The sequence below is a fragment of the Acinonyx jubatus genome, chromosome E2 (assembly GCF_027475565.1).
Source record: "Acinonyx jubatus isolate Ajub_Pintada_27869175 chromosome E2, VMU_Ajub_asm_v1.0, whole genome shotgun sequence".
Classification (NCBI taxonomy): Eukaryota; Metazoa; Chordata; class Mammalia; order Carnivora; family Felidae; genus Acinonyx; species Acinonyx jubatus.
Genome location: NC_069396.1, coordinates 45,320,921 through 45,346,131, shown reverse-complemented (window position 1 = coordinate 45,346,131; position 25,211 = coordinate 45,320,921). Strand labels below are relative to the sequence as shown.

General features: G+C 36.5%; 1 protein-coding gene across 3 annotated transcripts in view; it reads right to left on the bottom strand.

The window, feature by feature from the left end:
* Positions 1 to 7,309: 7,309 nt before the first annotated feature.
* The window catches only part of LOC106980266 (zinc finger protein 585A), a 404,538-nt gene continuing 386,636 nt past the window's right edge, over positions 7,310 to 25,211 (bottom strand). For 2 of the 3 annotated variants that reach the window (XM_015078275.3, XM_053210182.1), the window contains exons 2-5: positions 23,073 to 23,155; positions 21,201 to 21,327; positions 18,540 to 18,638; positions 7,310 to 10,483 (exon numbers count right to left, since the gene is read on the bottom strand). In XM_015078275.3, coding sequence (XP_014933761.1) covers positions 8,973 to 10,483; positions 18,540 to 18,638; positions 21,201 to 21,327; positions 23,073 to 23,081 — 1,746 coding nt within the window. In that variant the 5' untranslated portion in view covers positions 23,082 to 23,155 and the 3' untranslated portion in view covers positions 7,310 to 8,972. The remainder of the gene's footprint in view (positions 10,484 to 18,539; positions 18,639 to 21,200; positions 21,328 to 23,072; positions 23,156 to 25,211) is intronic. The other variant, XM_015078276.3, reaches the window with a different exon arrangement.

Genomic DNA, 25,211 nt, shown 5'->3' with positions numbered 1-25,211 from the left:
ACAAAGTAATTAGTGGCTCCAACCAGACAGTAGCATTTCCCTATCATAAAAGTCCAAAGAAACTATATGACTATGGCATATGTGATGTCCTCAGGGATAGCACCTATATATGCAGGCAATAGCATAGAAAAAGGGAAGAAGAAAAAGGATTAACGGATCTGAGCAAGATGCTTTCAAGAACGTTACCCTGAAACTGCTAGAAAATCTCAATGTCAGTCTGTTGATTATCATTTGTTCTATGGCTACACTTAGCAGCAATAAATGCAGTCCCTGATCCAACTGGTCATTAACCAATTAACAATTGGAGAAACACCTCAAAAGAGGAGTGTAATGAATTCTGCACAGGTTATACATAAGACTGCCTACTATAGGAGCCAAAGATACAGTTTTAAGTTTGGCTAATGCAACTAAGCACAGTGGGACTCAGTGATTTCCTGGACACCATTACTGGGGGAAAGACTTACTGAACTCAACTGAGATCCTGGAAATGAGGACATACAGGTTCACTTCCAGAGCATCTGAGAACAATCATCTTCTGCCACTTCCCTCCCCAACTTCACATCTCAGACAACACCCAAAGTTTGGTTTTTGATATTGTTATCTAGCATAAGGAAGGAGGCTGATTCCCTGAGGGCAAAATTGAAAGCAAACAAGCAAAAAGGACAGGACTACATATTCATCTATTTTCAGAAAAATGTGATGCTTTCAAGGAAGTCATGGGCAGTGCTAAAGGGAAAGAAGTTGATGTAACAGGACTGCTACAGGTGAAGTTGTTCCATTTAAGCACAAATGACAGTAATATTTTAATAATCAGGCATAAAATAACATTAAAATGAGATGGTTAAAGTTAATATAAAATGTACAAAATCAGTTATGTATAAGTTACATGTATTGTGTTCACGCCAATAAGTTAAAGCATTTTAATATAAATAGGTATTTTTTTGCTCTCATCAGTTGCCAATTAGTTAATATCTGAGGAGTGAATGCCCTAGACTGCAAGTTTAATGTGATTTGGTTTAGCAAAAAGACCTGATGAATTTTTTAAGTAGATTCCACCCCAACATGGGACATGAACTCATGGCCCTGAGACCGAGTCGCACACCGTGCTGACTGAGCCAGCCAGGTGCCCCATCATCAGTTGTTTGTTTAGAAGGTATAGATATCCATTTATGGGGCGCCTGGGTGGCTCAGTCGGTTAAGTGTCTGACTTCGGCTCAGGTCATGATCTCACACTCCGTGAGTTCAAGCCCCGCATCAGGCTCTGTGCTGACAGCTCGGAGCCTGGAGCCTGTTTCAGATTCTGTGTCTCCCTCTCTCTCTGACCTTCCCCCATTCATACTCTGTCTCTGTCTCAAAAATGAATAAATGTTAAAAAAAAATTAAAAAAAAAAGAAGGTATAGATATCCATTTCTAATTTTGCTAATCTGTGTTAAGTAGGGAAGGAAATAAACCCAGGAATTTCCAAGCAGGCATGAAAGCAATAAGAAGTGTACTAAGTAAAGGAAAAATGGATCAGTACTGATGATCACTCAGAATAACCACACAGAAGCTGGGGGGGGGGGGGGGGAAGAGGGGGTCCAACAGGTCATTAGTATGAGGTAGATCACAAATAATAACCAAATAGATGTAGGAGTCCATAGTGTTCCAAAAAAAAAAAAAAAAAGTGCCAAATGTCCTAAAGAGAATATCTAACAGACTAAATCAGTCATCTCTCAAGAGTTGAGATATCTACCAATTACTTTTGCAAGAACTATTAATTTTAAAAAGCAGAACACATTTGGGGCGCCTGGGTGGCTCAGTCAGTTAAGCAGCCGACTTCGGCTCAGGTCATGATCTCTCGGTCCGTGAGTTTGAGCCCCGCGTTGGGCTCTGTGCTGACAGCTCAGAACCTGGAGCCTGTTTCAGATTCTGTGTCTCTCTCTGTCTGACTCTCCCCTGTTCATGCTCTGTCTCTCCCTGTCTCAAAAATAAATAAAACGCTAAAAAAAATTAAAAAAAAAAAGCAGAACACATTTTAAAAAGCAAACTGAACTGTTTGATGTATTATTAATAGTGGAGAAAAAAATCACACAAAATTTTAGATAATAAGAACAAATTATGACTTAAATATCCTATAACTGAATCTATCAACCTTTATTAAAAGACACCCAAACTTTAAGTTGGTATAAATTCAATTTGGAATGTTATAATGTTAGGATGTTAAATGTTACCCCATGGTAACTACAGAGAAAATAGCTATAGAATATAAACAAAAATAAGTGGCAAGGAATTAAAACCTTTCAATGCAAAAAATCAACTAAACACAAAAGATGACAATAATGCAAAAAAATGAGAAACAAAAAAGGTGTAAGGCAAGTAGAATGTAATAGCAAAATGGCACAAGTCCTTATCAGTTATTATTTATTTTTTAAAAATTTATTTATTTTGAGAGAGATAGAGAGCAAGTGGGGGAGAGGCAGAGAAAGGGGGAGACACAGAATCCCAACCAGGCTCTGCACAGTGAGCACAGAGCTTGATGCGGGCTCAAACCTAAGCCAAACTGTGAGCTCATATCCTAAGCCAAAATCAATAGTCTGAGTCACCCAGGTGCCCCTATCAGTTGTTACTGTAAATGTAAATAGAGTAAACTCTACAATCAGAGACACAGTTTGGCAGAATGGATAAAAAAAATATATTGAACTATATGTTGTTGAAAGTGACTCACTTTAGACTCACTAGAGACACAAATAGGTTGAAAGTAAAAGGCTGGGAAAAAATATTCCATGCAAACAATAGCTGAAAGAAAGCAGGGAGCTAGAAATAAACTAGTCACAAAAATACAAAAAAAAGTATGATTCTATTTATATGAGGTACCTAAAATTGTTCAAATCCTAGAGACAGAAAATAGAATGATGGCTGCCAGGCATTGGGGACAGGTGGGAAAGGAGTTATTGTTTAATGGATATAGAGTTTCAGTTTTGCAAGAATTCTAGAGATGGATAGTGGTGATGACTACACAACAATATGAATGTACTTAATACCACTAAACTGTACACTTAAAAATTGTTAGGACAGTAAATTTTATATTATGTGTACTTTTACCACAATTGAAAAATTAAAAAAAAAAAAAAAAAAGACTTTACTAAAGGAGTTCAGGATCACATGGACTCTGACCAGCCCTAGTAAACAGAAAACAACTATTTAGTCACTCAGATCCTGCCACGTTGTCTGCCAGGTAAGAATATTGAAACTATAAACTATAAAATTTTTCCCAAGGGGAAAAAAGACCAACGAAGAAAAAGTGGGAAGGTATTAGAATATAACTAAAAGAGCATAGTAGAGAAAAAAGAACAACTGGATCTACAGCAATATATTTGAAAACAAATTACTGTAAATTCATTTATAAGTTTTATGAATATTTCAATCTTTCGTGAATGTCGTCTCAACATTTACAGACTTGGGGTGATTTGAAAAAATGTTTAAGGGGCACCTGGGTGGCTTAGTCGGTTAAGTGTCCTACTCTTGATTTTCAGCTTGGACCATGATCTTGCAGTTTGTGGGACTGGGCCCCTGCATCTGGCTCTGTGCTCATAGCTTTGAGCACAGAGCCTGCTTGAGATTCTCTCTCCCTCCCTCTCTGTCCCTCCCCCACTTATACACGTGCATCTGCACACTCTCTCTCTCAAAATAAACATTTAAAAAAAAGTTAAATTTCTGATTTTAGCAGATGTTCAGAGAGCTTATATTTGCAACTGATCACTATATAATTAAAGACATTTCATTTGTTAAACCTTTAAGATTTGGTTTGTTAGCAATATAAATAGAGCAAGTATTTAGAGAAATGCTGATTGTTTAATAAAATGCTAATAGATTAAAAGAGTAGAAATTGGCTTTAAACAAAGGCAAATATGAGTATTTCTAAATAGTAAATATCCCTAAATTAGTAACTTTCTAATTAGTAACTACTTATAAAGTAGTACTTCTAATATTGCTAACTAGTGAATATTTCCATTGATTAACTCTTTATAAAATCTCAGACATGAAATAATCTATCAGTTCTACTGTGGTTGCTGAAAAGTATACAAACCTTGTAAAAGAGCCAAACTACATTTTATGTCCTTCCAGAGGAGCTCTGTGTCCCAATTAGGATTGCCAAAAACACATGCTACTTGACCTATACATGAGGGTCTCATGTAACAAAGATACTTAAGGTAATTAAAGATGTAACATTGAAAATAAGATATAAAAAGCTCCATAAGTTTCCAAAGAGAAGTTCTATTGTATCTTTTAGACTTTAAACCTTAAATTAAAAAAAAAAAACCTGATAAGTGCAATATCAAACATGAAAAATACACAATGAAATTAGAATACAAGCTCACATATATAGATGCAAACATTCGAAATCAAATATTAACAGATGATATTGAACAGTATAAAGAATAATATACCATTAGCTTATCCCAGGAGTGGTTAAAAAACAAGAAATCTATCAATATTCATTAATATATCAATAAATTAAGGAAGAATAGTACAAAACTAAAGCAATAATGAAATGGCATTTGGAAAAAATGGGGCATTTCTTATGTAGGAAACTACTTAACATACAACATGGAACTACCCATAACCAATTACTAACAATATATTAACCATGAAATAATTGATATAATTTGCACTATTGGAGAAAAAGACCAGAAGCCTGAAAAACTAATTATTCTGTCTTATACTTAATTCTCAAACTTGTATAGGACAATGGTATTAACTATCAGATGTGAATGAATAGATTACTGAATTCCCCATCTGCAACAAATAGACACAGAAGTGTTGGTTATAAAGGACAATCACACTGACATCATAGCTACCAATATACAATACCACTGATGACATCACTACCATTACACAATGTAGCCAAAGCTATTTCAATAAAAGTACATAATCCATATAAATATTAAGAAAAGGAATTTTCATTTTGACTTTCAGATAACTGATTATTTAGGAAACTAAATAGTCTAATAAAATTGTGAATAGAAATAAGAATATTTGGTAGGACTGAAATATCAAAATTTAAAATATTTGTGTGAGGGGTACTGAACTTAGTAAAAAGCAGCATAAATCAACAGAAGTCTGGAAAAAAATGAAGACATCAAACAAAACAAGCAAAGGATTTGGATACTGAGTATTTTTTAAGGCATCTCTAAATTAGAAAAAAAGGATAAAGGGGTAAAAGAACTAGGAAAAATCACAAAAAGGAGCATGATTGGCCAATAAAAATATGTGGGAAATATTCAACTCAGTAGTAATTAGAAAACTAAAAACTAAACCACATACTAGAGGGAGAAACATACAACACATTTCGTCTTTGACTGAATTGCCAGATGCAGACATCAAAAATAAACAAGTTAGCAATACCTACCAAAGCTGAAAATGTACACTACCTAGGCCTGAGTATTTACAGACAGCTGCTCACATATGCTAGTATATAGGAGCACAGTTATTCGCTGTTTTTGTAATTATGAAAAATTGTCAACAACAGTATCATGGTCAAAAGACAAGATTTAAATTTATTGAGGTATGTTTATATAAAGATTGGGCTAAAATATATTTCAGTTTGTAGAAAAATAGAGCTGTATATTCAGAAAAACGAAGATAACTATGGGTCATAAAGTGAGCTGTCTGCAATCCAGTCATCACTAATAACATGAAATAAAGACTGATAATTCCAACCTTAGAGTCACTCCCTTTGGATCTGCCTAGAGATGTTAAATATTTGGAATGGGGATTCCCTGGTAATACTGTAATTTTTTTTAAGGTTTATTTATTTTTGAGACAGAGAGCATGAACAGGGGAGGGTCAGAGAGAGGGAGACAGAGAATGTAAAACAGGCTCCAGGCTCCGAGCTGTCAGTACAGAGTCTGATGTGGGGCTGAAACTCACGGACTGTGAGATTATGACCTGAGTCGAAGTCGGATGCTTAACCGACTGAGCCACCCAGGCACCCCGCCCTGGTAATATTTTAAAATGTTCTTTACCACAGATCCCTAATCATGTTTGGTTGATATAAGCCTTTCATTGTTCAAAGGTAGAGATTCAGTATTCAGTATTTTATTATTTAAGCACAAAAACTTTTTAAAAAGCACTATGAATTCCCCATCTGCATAGTGCTTTTTAAAAAGCACTAATGGTGTGCCTGGGGGCATAATTTTTTAGATGTGTATATCTCTATATTCAATAACCCGACTGAGTCACCCAGGCACCCCCACAGTGCTGATTTTAAAAGAAAGATGTTATTGTCTTTTTCTTTAAAAAAATTAAAATTAAAAGTGTCCAGGGGCACCTGGGTGGCTGAGTGGGTTAACTGTCCGACTTCGGCTCAGGTGGTGATCTCATGGCTCATGAGTTTGGGCCCTGTGTCCGTCTCTGTACTGATAGCTCAGAGCCTGGAGCCTGCTTCTGATTTTGTGTCTCAGTCTCTCTCTGCCCTTCCCCCGCTCACGCTTGGTCTCTCTCAAAAATAATCAAAAAAAATTTTTTTAAGTATCCACTATCATCTTGATTTTGATAAATTACATTTTTCCTAGGAACACAATACATTCTCTTAGATTTCTAAATATGCTGGAAAAAACTGAAGCATTAAAAAAAATTTTTTTTTAATGTTTTTATTTATTTTCAGAGATAGAGCATGAGCAGGGGAGGGGTAGAGAGAGAGGGAGACACAGAATCGGAAGCAGGCTCCAGGCTCTGACCTGTCAGCACAGAGCCCGATGTAGGGCTTGAACTCACAGAGTGTGAGATCATGACCTGAGCTGAAGTCGGACGCTTAACTGACTGAGCCACCCAGGCGCCCCTGAAGCATTTTTTTTAAAAGAACATGTGGTAAGAACCAAGGAAATCTGAGTGAAGTATGGACTTGAGTTACTAATAATGTATCAGTTCAGCTCCTGAAAGTTACTGTTTATTTTTTTAATTTATTTATTTATTCATTCATTGATTCTGAGAGAGAGCACGAGCAAGGGAGGGGCAGAGAGGGAGAGAGAGAGAATCCCAAGCAGGCACCACACTGTCAGCATGGAGCTCAATGTGGGCTTGAACTCACTAACTATGAGACAATTATCTGAGCCAAAATCAAGAGTCAGAGGCTTAAGCAACTGAGCCACCCAGCATTTTCTTTTAATTTAAAATTCTGTTTGTGATTATATTGCCTTTCTTATTAATGATACTATAATGTAATCATTCTTATTTTTATCTTGACCAGATTTATCACAGCCTATCTGATGTTAACATACTTCTAACAGAAAAATTTTAAAGTTAAAAAACATTTTTTCAAGATTCCTGTTCCATTTCTAAATCACTAAACTCTACTTCTAGATGTATTGTTTTTCACAGAAAAAACCCAAAGCTGTTAGAGTACTATCTGATTAACAATCAATAGGCTCTAATAATTTTAGTTTTATTAATTGCTTTCTTATATTGGCTTAGATTTAAGTCATTTTATTTCTAGCTTTGTAAAATTTTTATTCTACAAATTTTTAATTAATTGTTATCTAATTATTTTATCAATTTTGTCAATACCTACTAAGTGGCAAACAATGGGTATGTATGATCTGGGATAAAGCCGTGAGCAATTTATTAAATTTCCAATGAGTACAATAAAACTGATAACATCCCCAAGTTCTGGCATATAAGCATTTCATTATCACTCCTTTCTGAATAGACCCTAATTTCAATTCTCTGTTTAATTCAGAACTTATACATGAGGATTATCAATTTGCAAAAGGAGGTGATAAAATATTACCATGCAGATGAGTAACTATAAAATGGATTTCTACAATGGAGAGATCTAGCAGTCATTACTATAACCAGGTATTAACATCCAACATCATTAAAAGTAGGGAAACTCAACATTATATGTTTCTTAACATTCACCACATTGACTCAATTAAACCTCTTCATTTAACTTTTAATTTACTAGAACGATTAGAGATAGAAGAACAGGATAAATGACCCACAAAGAAATAATTTTAAAAACCCAGAACATGGGACCATTCAGTAAGACAACTTTCTCATACTCTTGGAAAATCCAAAGTAATGAAAAATTGGTGGGGATGTTATTCTAAAACAGGTACTGGCAAAATTTTTGTGAAGAACCAGACAGTAAATATTTTAGGCTTTGTCAGCCATATGGCCTCTGCTGCAGGTATTCAGCTGTGCCAGAGGAGTATGAAAGCATCCATAGGTGGTATGTAAACAAATCAATGTCAGTCTTCCAATAAAACTCACGTTTTAAATCCTCATGATTTTCATATTCTACTAGACTTTGTGCACAAAAAATACTTAAAACTCAAAAAGGCACAAGTAATTACTTAGGAATAAAGATTTTCTAAGTTCATTACACCCATATTGACTTGGTCTCTTAATAATTCACTAATAGTAATACAAATAATATTAAAAATAGTATCTAATACTTAGTGAATAGAGACTATGTTTAAGATAGCTTTCCAAGTTTTCTACTCCAAAAACAGCACTATAATGCAAGTACTGTTATCACCACTTATAAATGACTCCCACAGGGATAATATCTTGCCCAACGTCATACAGGCTGTAAAGCATCAAATGACAATCACTATGGTTTTTGTTAGATCAACAGGGGTTTTCTGTGGTATGCGTTTCCTCAAATTTAACAATAATTGATGAGGGCTGGAGAGCTTTTATAAAGCATAAAAAACAAGGGAATATCCACATTCTCTGAATTTTCCTCCAAGATGAGTATTCTGATAATCTGTAAATAGAGAAATGCTAGTAAAGTCTTCCCTGTTGTATAAAAATACATTATAAATTTATTAATCTGAACATTTGAGACATAACAAAAATTCCAAACATTATTTACATTTTAAGGAGTTCTCGCCAGTATAAATTGCTTAATGTCTTATAAAAACTGAACCATACCTAAAAGTACTCCCATATTCCTTACATTCACACTGTTTCTCAGTATTATAAATCACTTATGTACTATACATTCTCTACTGCATATATATGCCTTTCCACAGTCCTTATATTCATAAGCCTTCTCTCCAGTATGAATTCTCTGATGTACTTTAAGACTTGACCTAAGCCTAAAGGACTTCTCACATGTGTTACATTCAAAAGGTTTCTCACCACTGTGAATACTCTGGTGTCTAGTAAGTCGCCCATACACACTAAAAGCCTTCCCACATTCCTTACATTCATAGGGTTTCTCACCAGTATGAAATCTCTGATGTACAATTAGTTGATGGCCACTACTAAAAGCCTTCCCACACTCTTTACATTCATGGGGCTTCTCACCAGTATGAATTCTATGATGTACTCTGAGGCTTTCAATATGACTAAAGGCCTTCCAACATTCCTTACATTCATATGGTTTCTCACCTGTATGAATTCTCTCATGCCTAACAAGGTTTGAGGTGCGACTAAAAGCCTTCCCACATTCTTTACATTCATAGGGTTTCTCACCAGTATGAATTCTATGATGCATTCTTAGGCTTCCACCATGAATAAAGGCTTTCCCACATTCTTTACATTTATAGGGTTTCTCACCAGTATGAATTCTCTCATGTTGAATAAGTGCTGAAGCATGACTAAAGGCCTTCCCACATTCATTACATTCATAGGGTTTTATACCAATATGCACTCTCTGATGTGGAATGAGCTGATAACCACGACTAAATGTCATCCCACATTCCTTACATTCATAGGGCTTCTCCCCAGTATGAATTCTCTCATGCTGAACAAGATTTGAGGCACGACGAAAGGCCTTCCCACATTCCTTACATTCATATGGTTTCTCACCAGTATGAATTCTATGATGTACTCTTAGATCTATACCACGACTAAAGGTCATCCCACACTCATGACACTCATAGGGTTTTTCACCAGTATGAATTCTGTCATGTTGCACAAGATGAGAGGCTTGATTAAAAGCCTTCCCACATTCCTTACATTCATAGGGTTTCTCACCAGTATGAATTCTCTGATGTATTTTAAGTCTTCCACCCTGACTAAAGGCCTTCCCACATTCATTACATACATAGGCTTTCTCACCAGTATGAACTCTCCCATGTTGAGTAAGATGTGAGGCACGACTAAAGGCTTTCCCACATTGTTCACATTCATAGGGTTTCTCACCAGTGTGAATTCTCTGATGAACTCTAAGGTCCATCCTACGACTAGACGTCATTCCACATTGCTCACATTTATAAGGTTTTTCACCAGTATGAATTCTCTGATGTTGCAGAAGGTTGGATGCACGATTAAAGGACTTTCCACACTGTTCACATTCATAGGGTTTCTCACCAGTATGAATTCTCTGATGTACTATAAGGTCTGTATGTCGACTAAAGGCCTTCCCACATTTGTCACATTCATAGGGTTTCTCTCTAGTATGAATTTTCTGACGTAGAGTAAGAGGTGAATGTTTTTTATAAACGTGTACTTTTTCACAGCTGATTATTTCATATTTTGACTCCAAGTCTAAAAGAAATGAGAAAAACATTTTGTTTTCCTGGTGATAAGTATTTTATAGTAAATTTCTTTAAAAATTAAAAACGTTACCTATGAAAGATGAATACTCTAGAGAGTATTCCCCAAAATCAGCTATACAGTTTGCATTACTACTGACAATGTCTCCATAACGCATTTATTACGTTACTACAATGATTTAATGTATTCTCTCCAGTATCAGTTTCCGTGTGTGTGTGTGTGTGTGTGTGTGTGTGTAAAACATGGCAACTATTTATACCTGATCTTTCTCCAACTATATTTTCCCTTTAAAATACAAATATTGGGGCGCCTGGGTGGCTCAGTCGGTTGGGCGACTGACTTCGGTTCAGGTCATGATCTTGCAGTCTGTGAGTTCAAACCCCATGCTGGGCTCTGCACTGATAGCTCAGAGCCTAGAGCCTGCTTCAAACTCTGTCTCCGTCTCTCTCTGCCCTTCCCCTGCTCCGTGTCTCTCTCTCAAAAATAAAATAAAAACATTAAAAAAAATTAAGAAAAATAATAAAATACAAATATTGTGGTCATTCCCTCTAATGCACAGCCATGTGTGCATTTCTTTGTTCTCATTTTAAATAAAATAATAAAAGTTCTTGTTTGCTTATTTTCACTGAGCTTTTTCTTATTAGGTACCCATTCTACAAATTTTCCAACTGTTTTATTCCTTCATATCTTTTCTCAGGTCCTTTTCTACAAGTCTGTCAATGAATTTTCAGACAGGGATGAAGTATACACCCTGCTAAAAGTCTTATGGATTTTGAGCAGTTGGGTATTTTGAGGAAAAGAAGTGAAACTCAAGTATAGAGCAAAGAAATCTGGAAAAAGAGTTACAGGAACTATGTGAAAAACATATTTGAACAGACATAGCCTGCAGAATAACAAAAAATATGAAAGGATATCTTGAAAAAATTTCTATGTGCTGAATGAGTGGGAAGAGACTTGGGGACAAGAAATGCCATCTTTTTTTTAAATTATTAAGTCAGCTAACATACAGTGTACTCTTGGCTTCAGGAGTAGATTCTTGTAAGTATAGTATGTACCAAATTCTGAGATAATACAAACACTTTCTCTCCAAAACCAAGTAACAACAGGAATTAGTAACAATACCAGAAAACCAAAACACATTTGATGTCGAAACGGAAGTACCCTCTCCAGAATAAAACTGGAAAGTATGGAAATAAAAAAACGGAAAGGGTACAATAGAGAAAATAAGTACATACTAGAATTTTAGGCATTCAATTTGAGCACTCAGAGAATTCAAAGATTTAAGTAATTGTTGCTATTAAAATGGAAGAAATAAATGAGTCAAGGAACCAATTCCAAAACTTAGAAAACAAGCAAACTAAAAGAAAGAAAAAACAAATTAAGAGCACAATGTAATGAGTTAGAAAAGTGTAGTAGTAACAAATAAAAAGCTGGTGCTTTAAAAATCAAGAAGTAAACATTAGCCAAACCAATCAAAAAGAAGTAAAAACAAAAAATAAGAAGAAATGATTAAGGGGGAAATGCAAAACTAAAATGAATTTTACTGAAATTTTGAATACTTTGAATACATCACTAATACTTCTGAAATAATGGAATGGATAATTTTCTAGAAAAATTCATCAAAATTCACCAAAAAATCACCTAGAAGGCTTAAACAGACCAATTACAATAGAAGAGAAAAAGTTGTCAAAAAAAAAATAGTTGTAATGAGTATTCTTTAACTTCTAAATTATCATTTCTAAAAATGATATCCATTATATGGATCTAGCATGGTTACATAAAGAAAACAATTTGGAACAGGTCAAAAAAGGTGAACCTAGAAATCTTAGGCAAAAAAGAAATGAAAATGTCAAAGACTTACAGAAGTATGACTGGCCAACACTGTGAAAATAGTAGCATAAAAATGATTGTGATAAATATAAACACTATAAAAAGCAACGAGTCCACAATGACACAAGAGAAAATAAATGAAATATAATTTCACTGTTAAATAATTCCTTAATTGAAGAAGTTCTAGTTCCATCACAGTGATGTAAATCCCTTATAGTCATTTCCCTCTCTGACTGATATCAACTAAAAATGCTTGACAAAATAACAAAATCAAACACACGAAGTCAGTAAATTTGAGTAAACAAAAGAAGACAACTGTAGTGGGGTACCTGGGTGGCTCAGTAAATAGAGCATGCTACTCTTGATCTGAGAGTTGTGAGTCCAAGCCCCCGTTGTGTGTGGAGCCTACTTAAAAAAAATTAAATTAAAGGGGTGCCTGGGTGGCTCAGTCGGTTGAGTGTCCGACTTCGGCTCAGGTCATGATCTCGTGGTTTGTGGGTTTGAGCCCCACGTCGGGCTCTGTGCTGACAGCTCAGAGCCTGGAGCCTGCTTCAGATTCTGTGTCTCCCTCTCTCTCTCTGACCCTCCCCTGCTCGCACTCTCTCTCAATAAGAAATAAACATTAAAAAAATTTTTTTAAATAAAAAATTAAAAAAAAAAAAGACCTGTAGAGAGGAGTGAAAACCTTAAAAAGTAAACTACATTAGGGTGAGTTTCTTGCTATTTTCTTTTTTCTTTTTATTTTTTTTTTTAATTTTTTTTTCAACGTTTTTATTTATTTTTGGGACAGAGAGAGACAGAGCATGAACGGGGGAGGGGCAGACAGAGAGGGAGACACAGACTCGGAAACAGGCTCCAGGCTCCGAGCCATCAGCCCAGAGCCCGACGCGGGGCTCGAACTCACGGTCCGCGAGATCGTGACCTGGCTGAAGCCAGACGCTTAACCGACTGCACCACCCAGGCGCCCCTTTTCTTTTTATTTTTTAACATTTATTTATTTTTGAGAAAGCAAGACAGAGCACGAGTGGGGGAGGGGCAGAGAGAGGGCATTGGGGGTACACAGAATCCAAAGCAGGCTCCAGGCTCTGAGTTGTCAGCACAGAGCCTGAGGCAGGGCTCGAACTCACGGATCATGAGATCATGACCTGAGCCGAAGTTGGCCGCCCAACCAACTGGGCCACCCAGGTGCCCCTCTTGCTATTTTCTATATCACAACGTTGCCATAAGGGAGGGGCCCAGTCATACTGGGGCAAAAAATGGGCTGTAAAAGCCCTGACGTATTTATTGCTACAATAATCATGGCAGGAGCACCTGGATGGCTCAGTCAGTTAAGGTTCCAACTTCGGCTCAGGTCTTGATCTCCTGGTCTGGTGTCCATGGGTTCAAGCCCCACGTTGGGACCTGTGTTGACAGCTTAGAGCCTAAAGCCTGCTTAGGATTCTGTGTCTCCCTCTCACTAGCCCTCCCCAACTCTCACACTCTCTCAAAATAACAAACTAATATTTAAAAAAAGAAAAAAAGAATCATGATAAGGACCGCTACCAAACTGGAAAGTGAGAGAAGAAAACATTCTGAAAAAGCTTAGCCTAAACCTGAATCACACATGTATGAGAAGGACACAAACCAGTGTAAGCAAAGCCTCAGAGAATTAAACTACTGCCCATAAACAGGACAGAATATATAGTCTAAGTTTTATTGCTTTGCTAATTTGCTAAAATACAGTAGCAATATCCTACTTACAATAATAGATAGAAGAACCAGGCCAATCAACAAGGAAACAGAGGGCTTGAACAACACTCTAAACAAACTGAACCTAACATACGTGTATATTCTGTACACAATGGCAGAATACACATTCTTTTCAAGTACACGTGGTACATTCTCCAAGATACACCACATTAGACCCAAATCAACTATCAACAAAATTTAAAAGATTGAAATGAGAGTGTCTTTTCTGATCACAAAGGAACAAAATTACAAATAACAGAAGGAAAAGTAGAAAATACACAAACATGTGGAAATAGCACACACTTAAATTAGCAATAGAAAAGAAATTACACGGGAAATTAGAAAGTATCTGAAGATAAATGGAAATGAAAACAATATACTGAACCTTATAGGATGCAGCAAACCCTGTGGTTTTCAGTCTGTCACCACTGGGTATGATGTTAGCTGTGGACTAACACAGATGGCCTTTATTTTGGTGAGGTAGTTTCCTTCTATTCCTGGTTTCTCAAGTGTTTGTCATGAAAAATATATTTTGTTAAATTCTTTTTCTATATCAATTGAGATAACCCTGTGTTTTTCCCCCTTCATTCTGTTAATGTGGTGTATTGCATGCTTGATTTTTATATATGGCATCATCCTTGCATTCCAGAAAAAAACTCCATTTTCATATGCTGTTGCATTGTTTGCTAGTATTTTTGTTGAGAACTTTTGCCTCACTTAATATGCATCAGGAACATTGATCTATGGGTTTCTCTTCTTGCACTGGATTTGTCTGGCTTTGATATTAGGGTAATGCTACCCTCATAGAGAAAATTTGGGAATGTTTCTTCTTCCTCTTCAAATTTTTGGAACAGTTTGAGGGGAAGTGGTGTTAATTCTTTAACAGGGTTATTTTTTGTTATTTTTTTCTTTCCAAGTTTTTAAGTTATTTACCATACAGTATTCTATTCTTAAATGTAGAATTATTCAACATATGTACACAACACCTGGTGCTCACCACAAGTGCCCTCCTTAGTACCCATCACCTTTCTAACTCATTCCTGCCCCACATCCCCTCTGGTAATCATCACTTTGTTTTCTATAGTTAAGATTCTGTTTCTTGATTTTCCTCTCTTCCTCCCACCCCACCCCACGTTTGTTTTGTTTCTTAAATTCCACATATGAGTGAAATCATACAGTATTTGTCTTTCTCTGACTTATTTTGCTTGGCCTAATACTCTCCAGCTCCATCCATGTCATTGCAAATGGCAAGATTTTTTTTTTAATGTTTATTTATTTTTGAAAGAGCACAAGCAGGGGAGGAGCAGAGAGAGGGAAACAGAAGGTCTGAAGCGGGCTCCATGCTGACAGGCTGGCAGCAGCAAGCCTGATGCAGAGCTCAAACTCATGAACCATGAGATCATGACCTGACCTGAGCCAAAGTCAGACACTTAATTGATTGAGCCACCTAGGTGCCCCTCATTCTTTTTTATGGCTGAGTAATACTCGTGTGTGTGTGTGTGTGTGTGTGTGTACACACCACATCTTCTTTATTCATTCATCAGTCAATGGACATTTGGGTTCTTTCCATAATTTGGCTATTGTTGATAATGCTGCTATAAACATTGGAGTGCATGTATCCCTTTGACTTAGTATTGTATCCTTTGGGTAAATATGTAGTAGTTCAATTGCAGGATCTAGGATAGTTCTATTTTTAACCTTTTGAGGAACCTCTATACTATCTTCCACAGTGGCTGGGCCAGTTTGCATTCCCACAGTGTAAGAGGGTTTCCCTTTCTCTACATCCTACACTTGTTTCCTGTGTTAATTTTAGCCACTCTGATAGGTGTGAGATGATATCTCATTGTTGTTGTTTTATTTGTATTTCCCTGATTATGAGTGATACTGACCATCTTTTCACATGTCTGTTTATTTTTTAATTTTTTTTTTTTTTAACGTTTATTTATTTTTGAGACAGAGACAGAGCATGAACGGGAGAGGGTCAGAGAGAGAGGGAGACACAGAATCTGAAACAGGCTCCAGGCTCTGAGCGGTCAACACAGAGCCCGACGCGGGGCTCGAACTCACGGAGTGTGAGATCGTGACCTGAGCCGAAGTCGGCCACTTAACCGACTGAGCCACCCAGGCGCCCCATGTCTGTTTATTTTTGATTACTAATTCAATCTCTGTACAAGTCTGTTTAGATTTCTATTTCTTCATGATTCTGTATTGGTAGACTGTATGTCTTCAGGATTTCATTAGGTTACCCAGTTTGTGGGCATACAATTGTTCATAGTCCCTTCTTTCATTTCTGATTTTAGTTGAGTTCCCTCCTTAGTCAATCTAGCTAACACTTTCTCACTATGGTTGATTATTTTGAAGAACCAACTCTTGGTTTCATTGATTTTTTCCTATTATTTTTCTATTCTCTGTTTACCTCTGCTCTACTCTTTATTATTTTCTTTCTTTTGCTATCTTTGGGTTTAGTTCGTTCTTTATTACCTAGTTCCTTGAGGTATGAAGTTAGGTTTTTAATTTGAGAATTTTCTAATTTTTTTGTTTGTTTTAAAGTTTACTTACTTATTTGGGGGGAAGGGGCAGAGAGAAAGAGAAAGAATCCCAAGCAGCTGCCAGTATAGACCTGACATAGGGTTCAATCTCATGAACCATGATCTGAACTGAAATCCAGAGTCAGACACCTAACCAACTGAGCCACCCAGGCGCCCCAAGAATTTTCTTTCTAATGCAAGCTATAAATTTCCTTTTTAGTACTGCTTTCAATGCATCCCGTAAGTTTTGGTGTGTAAGAAGTTTTGAAACTAGAAAATATGAATTCCACTTTCTCAATTTTCAAGATTTTCTGACTATTCTAAATCCCTTGCATATTCACATGAATGTTATGATCAGGATGTCAGTTTCTACAAATAAGCTGATAGGATTTGGGGTAGTAATGCCATCTTAACAATATATTTTTAAAATTTTAATGTTTATTTATTTTTAAGGGAGAGACAGAGTGCAAGCAGGAGAGGGGCAGAGAGAGATGGAGACAGAAACTAAAGCAGGCTCCAGGCTCTGAACTGTCAGCACAGAGGCCGACCCGGGGCTTGAACTCACGAGCCATAAGATCATGACCTGAGCTGAAGTCGGATGCTTAACCGACTGAGCCACCCAGGCACCCTGCCATTTTAACAATATTAAGTATTCTGATTTAAAAAAAAATGTTATATGAAATGAAAAAAACATAAATCGGAATTAGAAAAACTGAGAAATGAAATGATAGAGCTCAGGAATACAGCAGAGATAAAGAAAAAATGATTTCAGAATGATTTCAGAACCTATAAAGAAAAAAACTCCCAGTAGATTAATATTAGGATAAAACTTTTTAAAATAAAAATTAAGAAAGGAGAGCCTGGGTGGCTTAGCTGGTTAAGGGGATGACTTCAGCTCAGGTCATGATCTCATGTTCAAGCCCCACATCGGGCTCTGTGCTGAGTCAGAGCCTAGAGCTGCTTCAGATTCTGTGTCTCCTTCTCTCTCTGCCCCTCCCCTGCTTGTGCTCTCTCTCTCTCAAAAACAAATGTTAAAAAAAAATTTTTTTAATATATTAAAGAAATAAAAATAAATAAAAATTAAGAAATACATAAAAAGTAAATGAGAGAAAGTGGAAAATCATTTAATGTTTATTTTATCTAGATTTCTGTTTTAAGTCTCATAATTAGTAAGGTTTGATTTTTGAACATTGAAGATAACAAAAAATTTAATCAAATCATATCTTTAGAAATAATCTTAAAAACAACTATAATTTTTCTTAATGAATCACAACACAACATGATATGATCCCCCATAACATACTGACTTTGTTTTGTTAGTCACTATTCAATAACTCTGCTCTGATCTACCTGCTGCTCGTGAACAAACAACAGTCATATTCTCTTTCAGGCCTTTGCATTTGTCTACTCTTCTTGGAATGCTCTTCCTCTTATACTCAAATGGCCTGGGCCTTACCTTCCACATCCTACCTCCTCAGAAAAGCATTCCTGACCATCTTACCTTAATTTGTCTTGTCCTTAGTTTCCTTGACACTGTATTTCACTATGTGATGTTATGTACCTAGTTATTTGTTTATGTTTATTTTATGTCTTCCCTAATACACTATAAATTGCATTTCATTAGCCAGATATAGGAATGCATTTATCTTTAGGCAGTGAAGCCATATATATAAGTCCAAGTGCACAAGAGGATCTGGAGAGCAGTTGAGTCCAAAATACAGACAAAATGGTGCATGAGGAAGAAGGACAGTGCCCATTACTGAATTGGGAGGGAAATATGACAAGAGTAACAAAGGGAGTGGTTAAGGGGGTAAAGATGAAATTCACTGGGTAGCTAGCTCATGCACAGCATAGATTTCCTCCCTAGATCACAAGTATGTTCTCCAACATGGAGTTTTCCAAGGTCTCTCCTTAACCACTTAGCTTTTATCTACACAGATATATTCCTTGCTCATACTTACCTGTACACCATCTTTTTGTGTCCTCCCCCACAACCATCCAGGGCTCTTTTCTTTGCTCCAATAATGTGATCACATCTGGCTTAGAAATGGAATGTTCTGCTTACAAAGAAAAAAAATGCACATGATATAGAACAAAACATTGCTTAGTTAAAATTATAGTAATAGGGGTGCCTGGGTGGCTCAGTCGGTTAAGCATCCAACTTCGGCTCAAGTCATGATCTCATGGTTTGTGGGTTTCAGCCCCACATCAGGCTCTGTGCTGACAGCTTGGAGCCTGGAGCATGCTTCAGTTTGTGTGTCTCCCTCTCCTACTGTCCCTCCCCACATATGCTCTCTCTCTCTCAAAAATAGTATTTAAAAAAAAGAGATGCTTAAAAAATTATAATAAACTAAAGGTCAAAATGATGTTGAATAAGATTTTTGAGAAGAGAGGGTAAAGGAACTAAAGAACAAGAAATCAGGTATAAGTTTTGTTTTGTTTTTTAACATATACTCATAAATCCTCTTTTTCTTGAGAGAATGCATAATACCATAGTTTACAATACAGAATCTGGAGCTTTAGTTCAGTTCCTGTCTTTGCTACCTTCCACCTATGTCTGACCTTGGGAAAGTCACTTGAACCCAGTGCCTTAGTATCCTCACTTGTAAAATGGGAATAGGGCTGTCAGGAGGATCAAACAAGTTGATACATATGTGTAAAACGCTCAAGAGTGTTGCTGATTACATACTAAGAACAATGTTAGCTATTAATATTTTACCGATATTGCTGTTTTTCAAAGAGTACACAAGAAGGGCTCTCTGTAGGATATTCTTTCCATTTTAAATGTAATGTTCACAGATTACCACTTTCAACCACAAAACAGAAAGAATTTCTTACGAAATAGAGTGTGTATGCCTCAGTTTTCAATGAATTCCATTTATCTAATGCACCACTATTTTGATTGTAGAGCTCTTGGGGTGCATGGGTGACTCTAAGCATCTGACTTCAGCTCAAGTCATGATCTCATGGTTTGTGGGTTCAAGCCCTAGTTGGGTTCCGGGATGACAGTGCAGAGTCTGCTTGGGATTCTCTCTCTCTCCCTCTCTCTCTGCCCCTCCCCAACTCACACTTTCTTTCTCTCTCTCTCAAAATAAATAAAATAAACTTAAAAAAAATTGTAGAGGCCCTTTTAGGGCAATGAGAGCAATTCAGGACCCTGTGCCAAGCTGATTTCCCTTCAAGTGGGTAATAAAATGTAATCTCTATAGACATTCTGAGCATAAATAAATAGGAAAACTGAATCATTTAACAATGGTTATAATAATAAATGCCAGAGAATTCTAAACAAGATCCTCTTCATAAAGAAAAAGAGGTCACTGCAAAGGAGGTATGAGTATCACTGGACAGAGAAGATGAAGATGCTGTAGAGGCCAAGGGCAGACCATCCCGAAACATGCTACTTTGGCATACTGATTATTTTAAAAGTTAAATGCAAGGCTCCTGCAGCTAGTTGAATATATGACTCTTGACTTCGGCTCAGATCATGATCCCAGGGTCATGAGATGCAGATGTGTCAGGCTCCGGGGTTGAACATGGAGCCTGTTTAAGTTTCTCTCTCTCCCTCCCTCCCCCCCCCCCCTTTCTCCCTCTGCCCCCTCTCCTGCTTGCATGCATGCTCTCAGTCTCAAAAATAAAATAATAAAATTTTAAAAAGGGTAAATGTAGGGGCGCCTAGCTGGCTCAGTTAGAGCATGTGACTCTTAATCTCAGGGATGAATTCAAGTCCCACACTGGGTATGGAGTCTACAAAAAAAAAAAAAGTTAAATGCAAAAATAACACTATGATCCATACTTAGTCTCCAGAAAGCAAGAAATAAATCTAATGGAAGGTACCCTTTCTGTATCAGAAGATAAAAAGACATCCTTATAACAGATATAGGGAATTCAGACCTGACAAGGCTATTATTAACAACCCTTGTTACTTTTTTTTTTAATGTTTATTTATTTTTGAGAGAAAGAGAGTACGAGCAGCAGAGGGGCAGAGAGAGACAGAGGGAGAGAATATCTGAAGCAGGCTCTGTACAGCACAGAGCCTGACATGGGGCTTGAACTTATGAACTGTGAGATCATGACCTGAGCTGAAGTCAGAAGCTTAACCCACTGAGTTACCCAGGTGCCCCGACAACCAAATACTTTTTACTAATTTACTACCCCAGCCCAAATTCAGTTTAGAATTCCTTACTAATTGAAACTCTGAACATAAGTTTTCTTTGTCCTGTCAATTCTTCACAGGTTTGTCGTCTCTTTCTCTAAAAAGTGTAAAACCTGACTACTTTCATCATTTCTTCAAGTCTCAGTTTCATTTTTGAGACTCTGTGTACACATAATTAAACTCTGGTTTTTTCTCCTGTTAATCTGTCTCACATAAATTTAATTCTTAGACTAGCTAGAAGAATCTTGAAGCATAAAGGAAAATTCTTCCTCCCCAACAATGTTTAATGGAGCTACAATTTCCAACCTGACAAAACTCAAATCATTTATTTCTTTGCAAAAAAAAAAATAATAATAATGATAACAACAAAGAAATGTATCTAGTTTCCTAAAAGCAACCCTGAAAGTCATAGTGGGAAAAAATGCCTATTTCTAAATTATCTTAAATTACTAGAGGCTGATGAACATACCCAATGAGACCAAGTTATCATAGTTCTCCATCATCACATCCCGGTACAAGTTCTTCTGAACAGAGTCAAGATATTCCCACTCCTGCTGAGAGAAGTATATGGCCACATCCCTGAATGTCACAGATCTCTGAAACGGCAAACCCATGTATTAGTGGGGAAATTAGAGGAATATTTTGAAGATGGAAGGAGAAGTACTATATTGCAGAAAGAAAGCAACATAGCAAATATGTAGGTTAAAAATATATAATACAGGAGGGGACTGAAGCAGAATATATACATATTTTTGAAGAAGCCTGCTGGAATAGACCAAATTTTCTGGCATATTCTTAAATATCTGAATCATTTGAGAATAGATAAAAATAATAATCATTGACTATTAAATCAAATAGTGAATACAAGCATAATGTTTTTTATCTGTCACATAAATTCTCAGTAAACATGAGTTGAAGAAAATTTTTGCTTTTTAGAGAAAATTTAATCAAATATTTTTCAAAATGTAGTATGAAGTCTCAATTTTAGAAAACAGACTTTGTATAAAATTAAGAATTCCCTCAAGTATTAAATTTTCATAGATCTTACCACAAATATTCTCTCTTGTTCTGACAAACCCATGTACTTTCTGGCACATGACATAATTCAGGGACATACTGGATTTAATCATTTATACAGGTAGGATATATTACATTTGTAAGGTCTTCCCCAATTCTGTGATTCTATGTTCACCTACTACTTATGACATATAGTTTCCTCATTGCCATCTACCATCTGTCACTGAACAGCTAGCTTAGCTGAGTATGGTAGGCAGCTTCCGTTTAGGTTACCAGTGATCATCATCTAGTATTTACGCCCTTGTGTACTCTCCTTCACGTGTGTGGGCTGAGCTGAGTGACTTGCTTTTTAATAAACAGAATATGACTAAAGTGACGAAATGTTATTTCTGATAGATTCCATACTGCTTGCCCTCTTTGGATGTCTCACTTGCTCAACTAAGTGTGGCCTCCAGGCAACAGCCCATGAGTAACTGGATCCTGTCAAAACCCACTTGAGTGAGCTTGGGAGCAGATACACCAATGTTAGCCTTAAGATGACTTCAGCCCTGACCAACACCTTAATAGCCTTGTAAGAGATCCAGACAGGAGAGTCCAGCAAAGCCATGTCCAGATTTCTGAACCACTGAAACTGTGAGATAAATGTTTACTGCTTTGAGCTGCTAAGTGTTGGGGTAATTTGTTACATAGCTAATAGATAACTAACACATTGAGTTAAGAATACTTAAGAAGGATGAATTATGCAGATGTCACCTAAATTTAGTATGTCTCATCCAACAACAGAAGAGTCTTCATATTTATCTCTAGAGATTTCCTGCCAAGGTCTATGACCAAATTTGCAAATCACAATCATATACCAATTCAAACAAATTATGAGATTTTACTCTATACTGAGATTTAAGTCCTTTGATACCAAATTTCTATCCTATCTACCTGGAAATACCAAATCTGAAAAATTTCAAAGTTTTCTCATGGATGGTCAAATACAACCATTATTTCCATTTGACCACACTATCGTGCAACCTCACATAACACAAATCTGTACCTCAAAAGGCATATCTCCTTTACTATTCCATTACTGCCCTTGATAAAAGAATGAACACTTAAGACATGTTGAATAACTCTGCAGTAATAACATGAACACTGGTTAGTTTAGAACAGGTCGCATGGAAAGGATGCTGGGTAATTTAGCATCACATTTCACCAGAACAAAAGATGGGTAAAAGGTTATTGGAGAGGCCTTTTCTTGGTAGTAAACTCTAGAAAATGTAATGAAAATACTCACATGACCTAAAAAAGGTCAAGGGAGGAAACATCAACTTACATGGGCCATGGTTTTAGGCCTACAAGAGTGGATCAGTCTTCAGGGTTCCTCTAACAGAATAGCACAGATGCAGAAAGCCAGAGCTGGGAAAAGAGAAAGATCTTAAGACCAGTTTTGCTTTAGTGTTCCCAACAGGACATAAACTAATGTTAGGATCTCCCACTCCAAGTTCCAAATCTACTTTCCAACACACACAATTTGGGTAGATTGGGATTATAGATAAGGTCATTTCCTTCCCCAAATCCCAGGGGTCTCTGATGAACAAAGTCAAGAACAGAAGCATATGTGCATTAAAGTCAGATGTGCACTTATCAGCAGTTCTTTGGCCACTGCATCACTCTGGCGAGGCAGATGCAGACCTAAGAGTGGGCAGTGCAGTCTTGCTCTGAGCAGATCCTCTTCCTTCTATTCTCATCTTCTAAGCCCTATATCATCTTAATGAGAACCTCTTTAGGAAGTGGGTAAAGTTGGTTAAGACACTGGAGATGGAAAGTCAGTGTTCTGTACTCTAAGTCTAGAAAATCTTACCAGTTAAATAAATGACAAACCATCACTGTATTACAATACCAAGTAGACATCAAATGTGAAGTTGGGTAAAATATTTAAGGATATGAGAAAATATTCCAGATATACTGTCCAGAATAATCAGATTGGGGTGCCTGGGTGGCTCAGTCAGGTGAGCGTCTGACTTCAGCTCAGGTCATTATCTCACAGTCTGTGAGATCTCACAGTCTGTGAGTTCAAGCCCCGCGTAGGGCTCTGTGCTGACAGCTTGGGGCCTGGAGCCTGCTTCGGATTCTGTGTCTCCCTCTCTTTCTGCCCTACCCCCACGCATACTCTATCTCTCAAAATAATAAACAAACATTAAAAATTTTTTTTAAAACAGAATAATTAGATTGGCCAATATAATTATTTTTTTAAATATATGAATACGTCAATCAGTGTAGAGAAAAAGTGATAGACAAATTAAAATCAGTAGATTATAAAAAATGTGGAAGGTTATAAAACATTTTAACAGTGTTTATCTTTTTATTTTGATCTTGTTTTTTATTTTTTAATTAAAAAATGTTTAATGTTTGTTTTTGAGACAGAACATTAGCAGGGAGGAGGGGCAGAGAGAGAAGGAGACACAGAAGCCAAAGCAGGCTCCAGGCTCTGAGCTGTCAGCACAGAGCCTGACACAAGGCTTGAACTCACAAACCAGGAGATCATGATCTGAAGCTGAACGCTTAACCAACTGAGCCACCCAGGCACCCCCTGTTTTTTTTTTTTTTTAAAGCTTACTTCATAATTACTGTAACAATGACCACAGGTTAACTTGAAAGATATGTGTATTTTTCCTTTACTTGTTAACAGGAAGATATCCAAAAAGAAAATAAAAATAAATCATTTGTTATCTAAATTTGTTTTACTCAACAGCTTATCTTTTGTCTGCTTCCTTTGGATCTCACTATTTAAACTCATGTTATCGTTTCTTCTCAGGCATGAGGGAGTTCTGTCTAGAAGATATAGGAACCCGTCTCTGTGTAATCTCTTGTATGAATTGATGATCTCAATACAGCTTTATTTCAGGTCTTCTTGACAGAAGGGTTTATTTGGTTTATAAACCTGTCAGCTAAGCCATCATATCCCCCAGACAGCTGCTGCTTTGTGATATCCTATTAGTTTTACTGTGTGTCTAACAAAATTAGAAGGAAAATGGTGAATATAAAAGTCATAGCACAAAATCCACTTATTACCATAGATATTTCATAGAATCTGTATATTTTGTTTATATCCTGACTGTTGCTGTAGATAGACTGGTGTGTCTTCCTGTGAATTCACAAGGCAGGTCACCTAAATCTAGCTAGTGGTCTTCACACACACTGCCTTACAATTATTTCTATTCAGATTTTACCTCATTTTAGATAATAAGCATTTTAAAAGAAGCAACTATGTCTTTCCAATGATTACCCCAAATCCTACAATTTCTAGGTCTAGCATATAGTAGGCACTTAATAAAAGTATGATTTTACCATAAAATTCCATTTCTAGGAAATTTTTTAAGGAAATAACTATAGCAGCATGTAAGGCATGGTGCATCAAAGAATAATTTTGATAACCAAAAATTAAAAACATAACTAGCTCATAGAAGGCAAC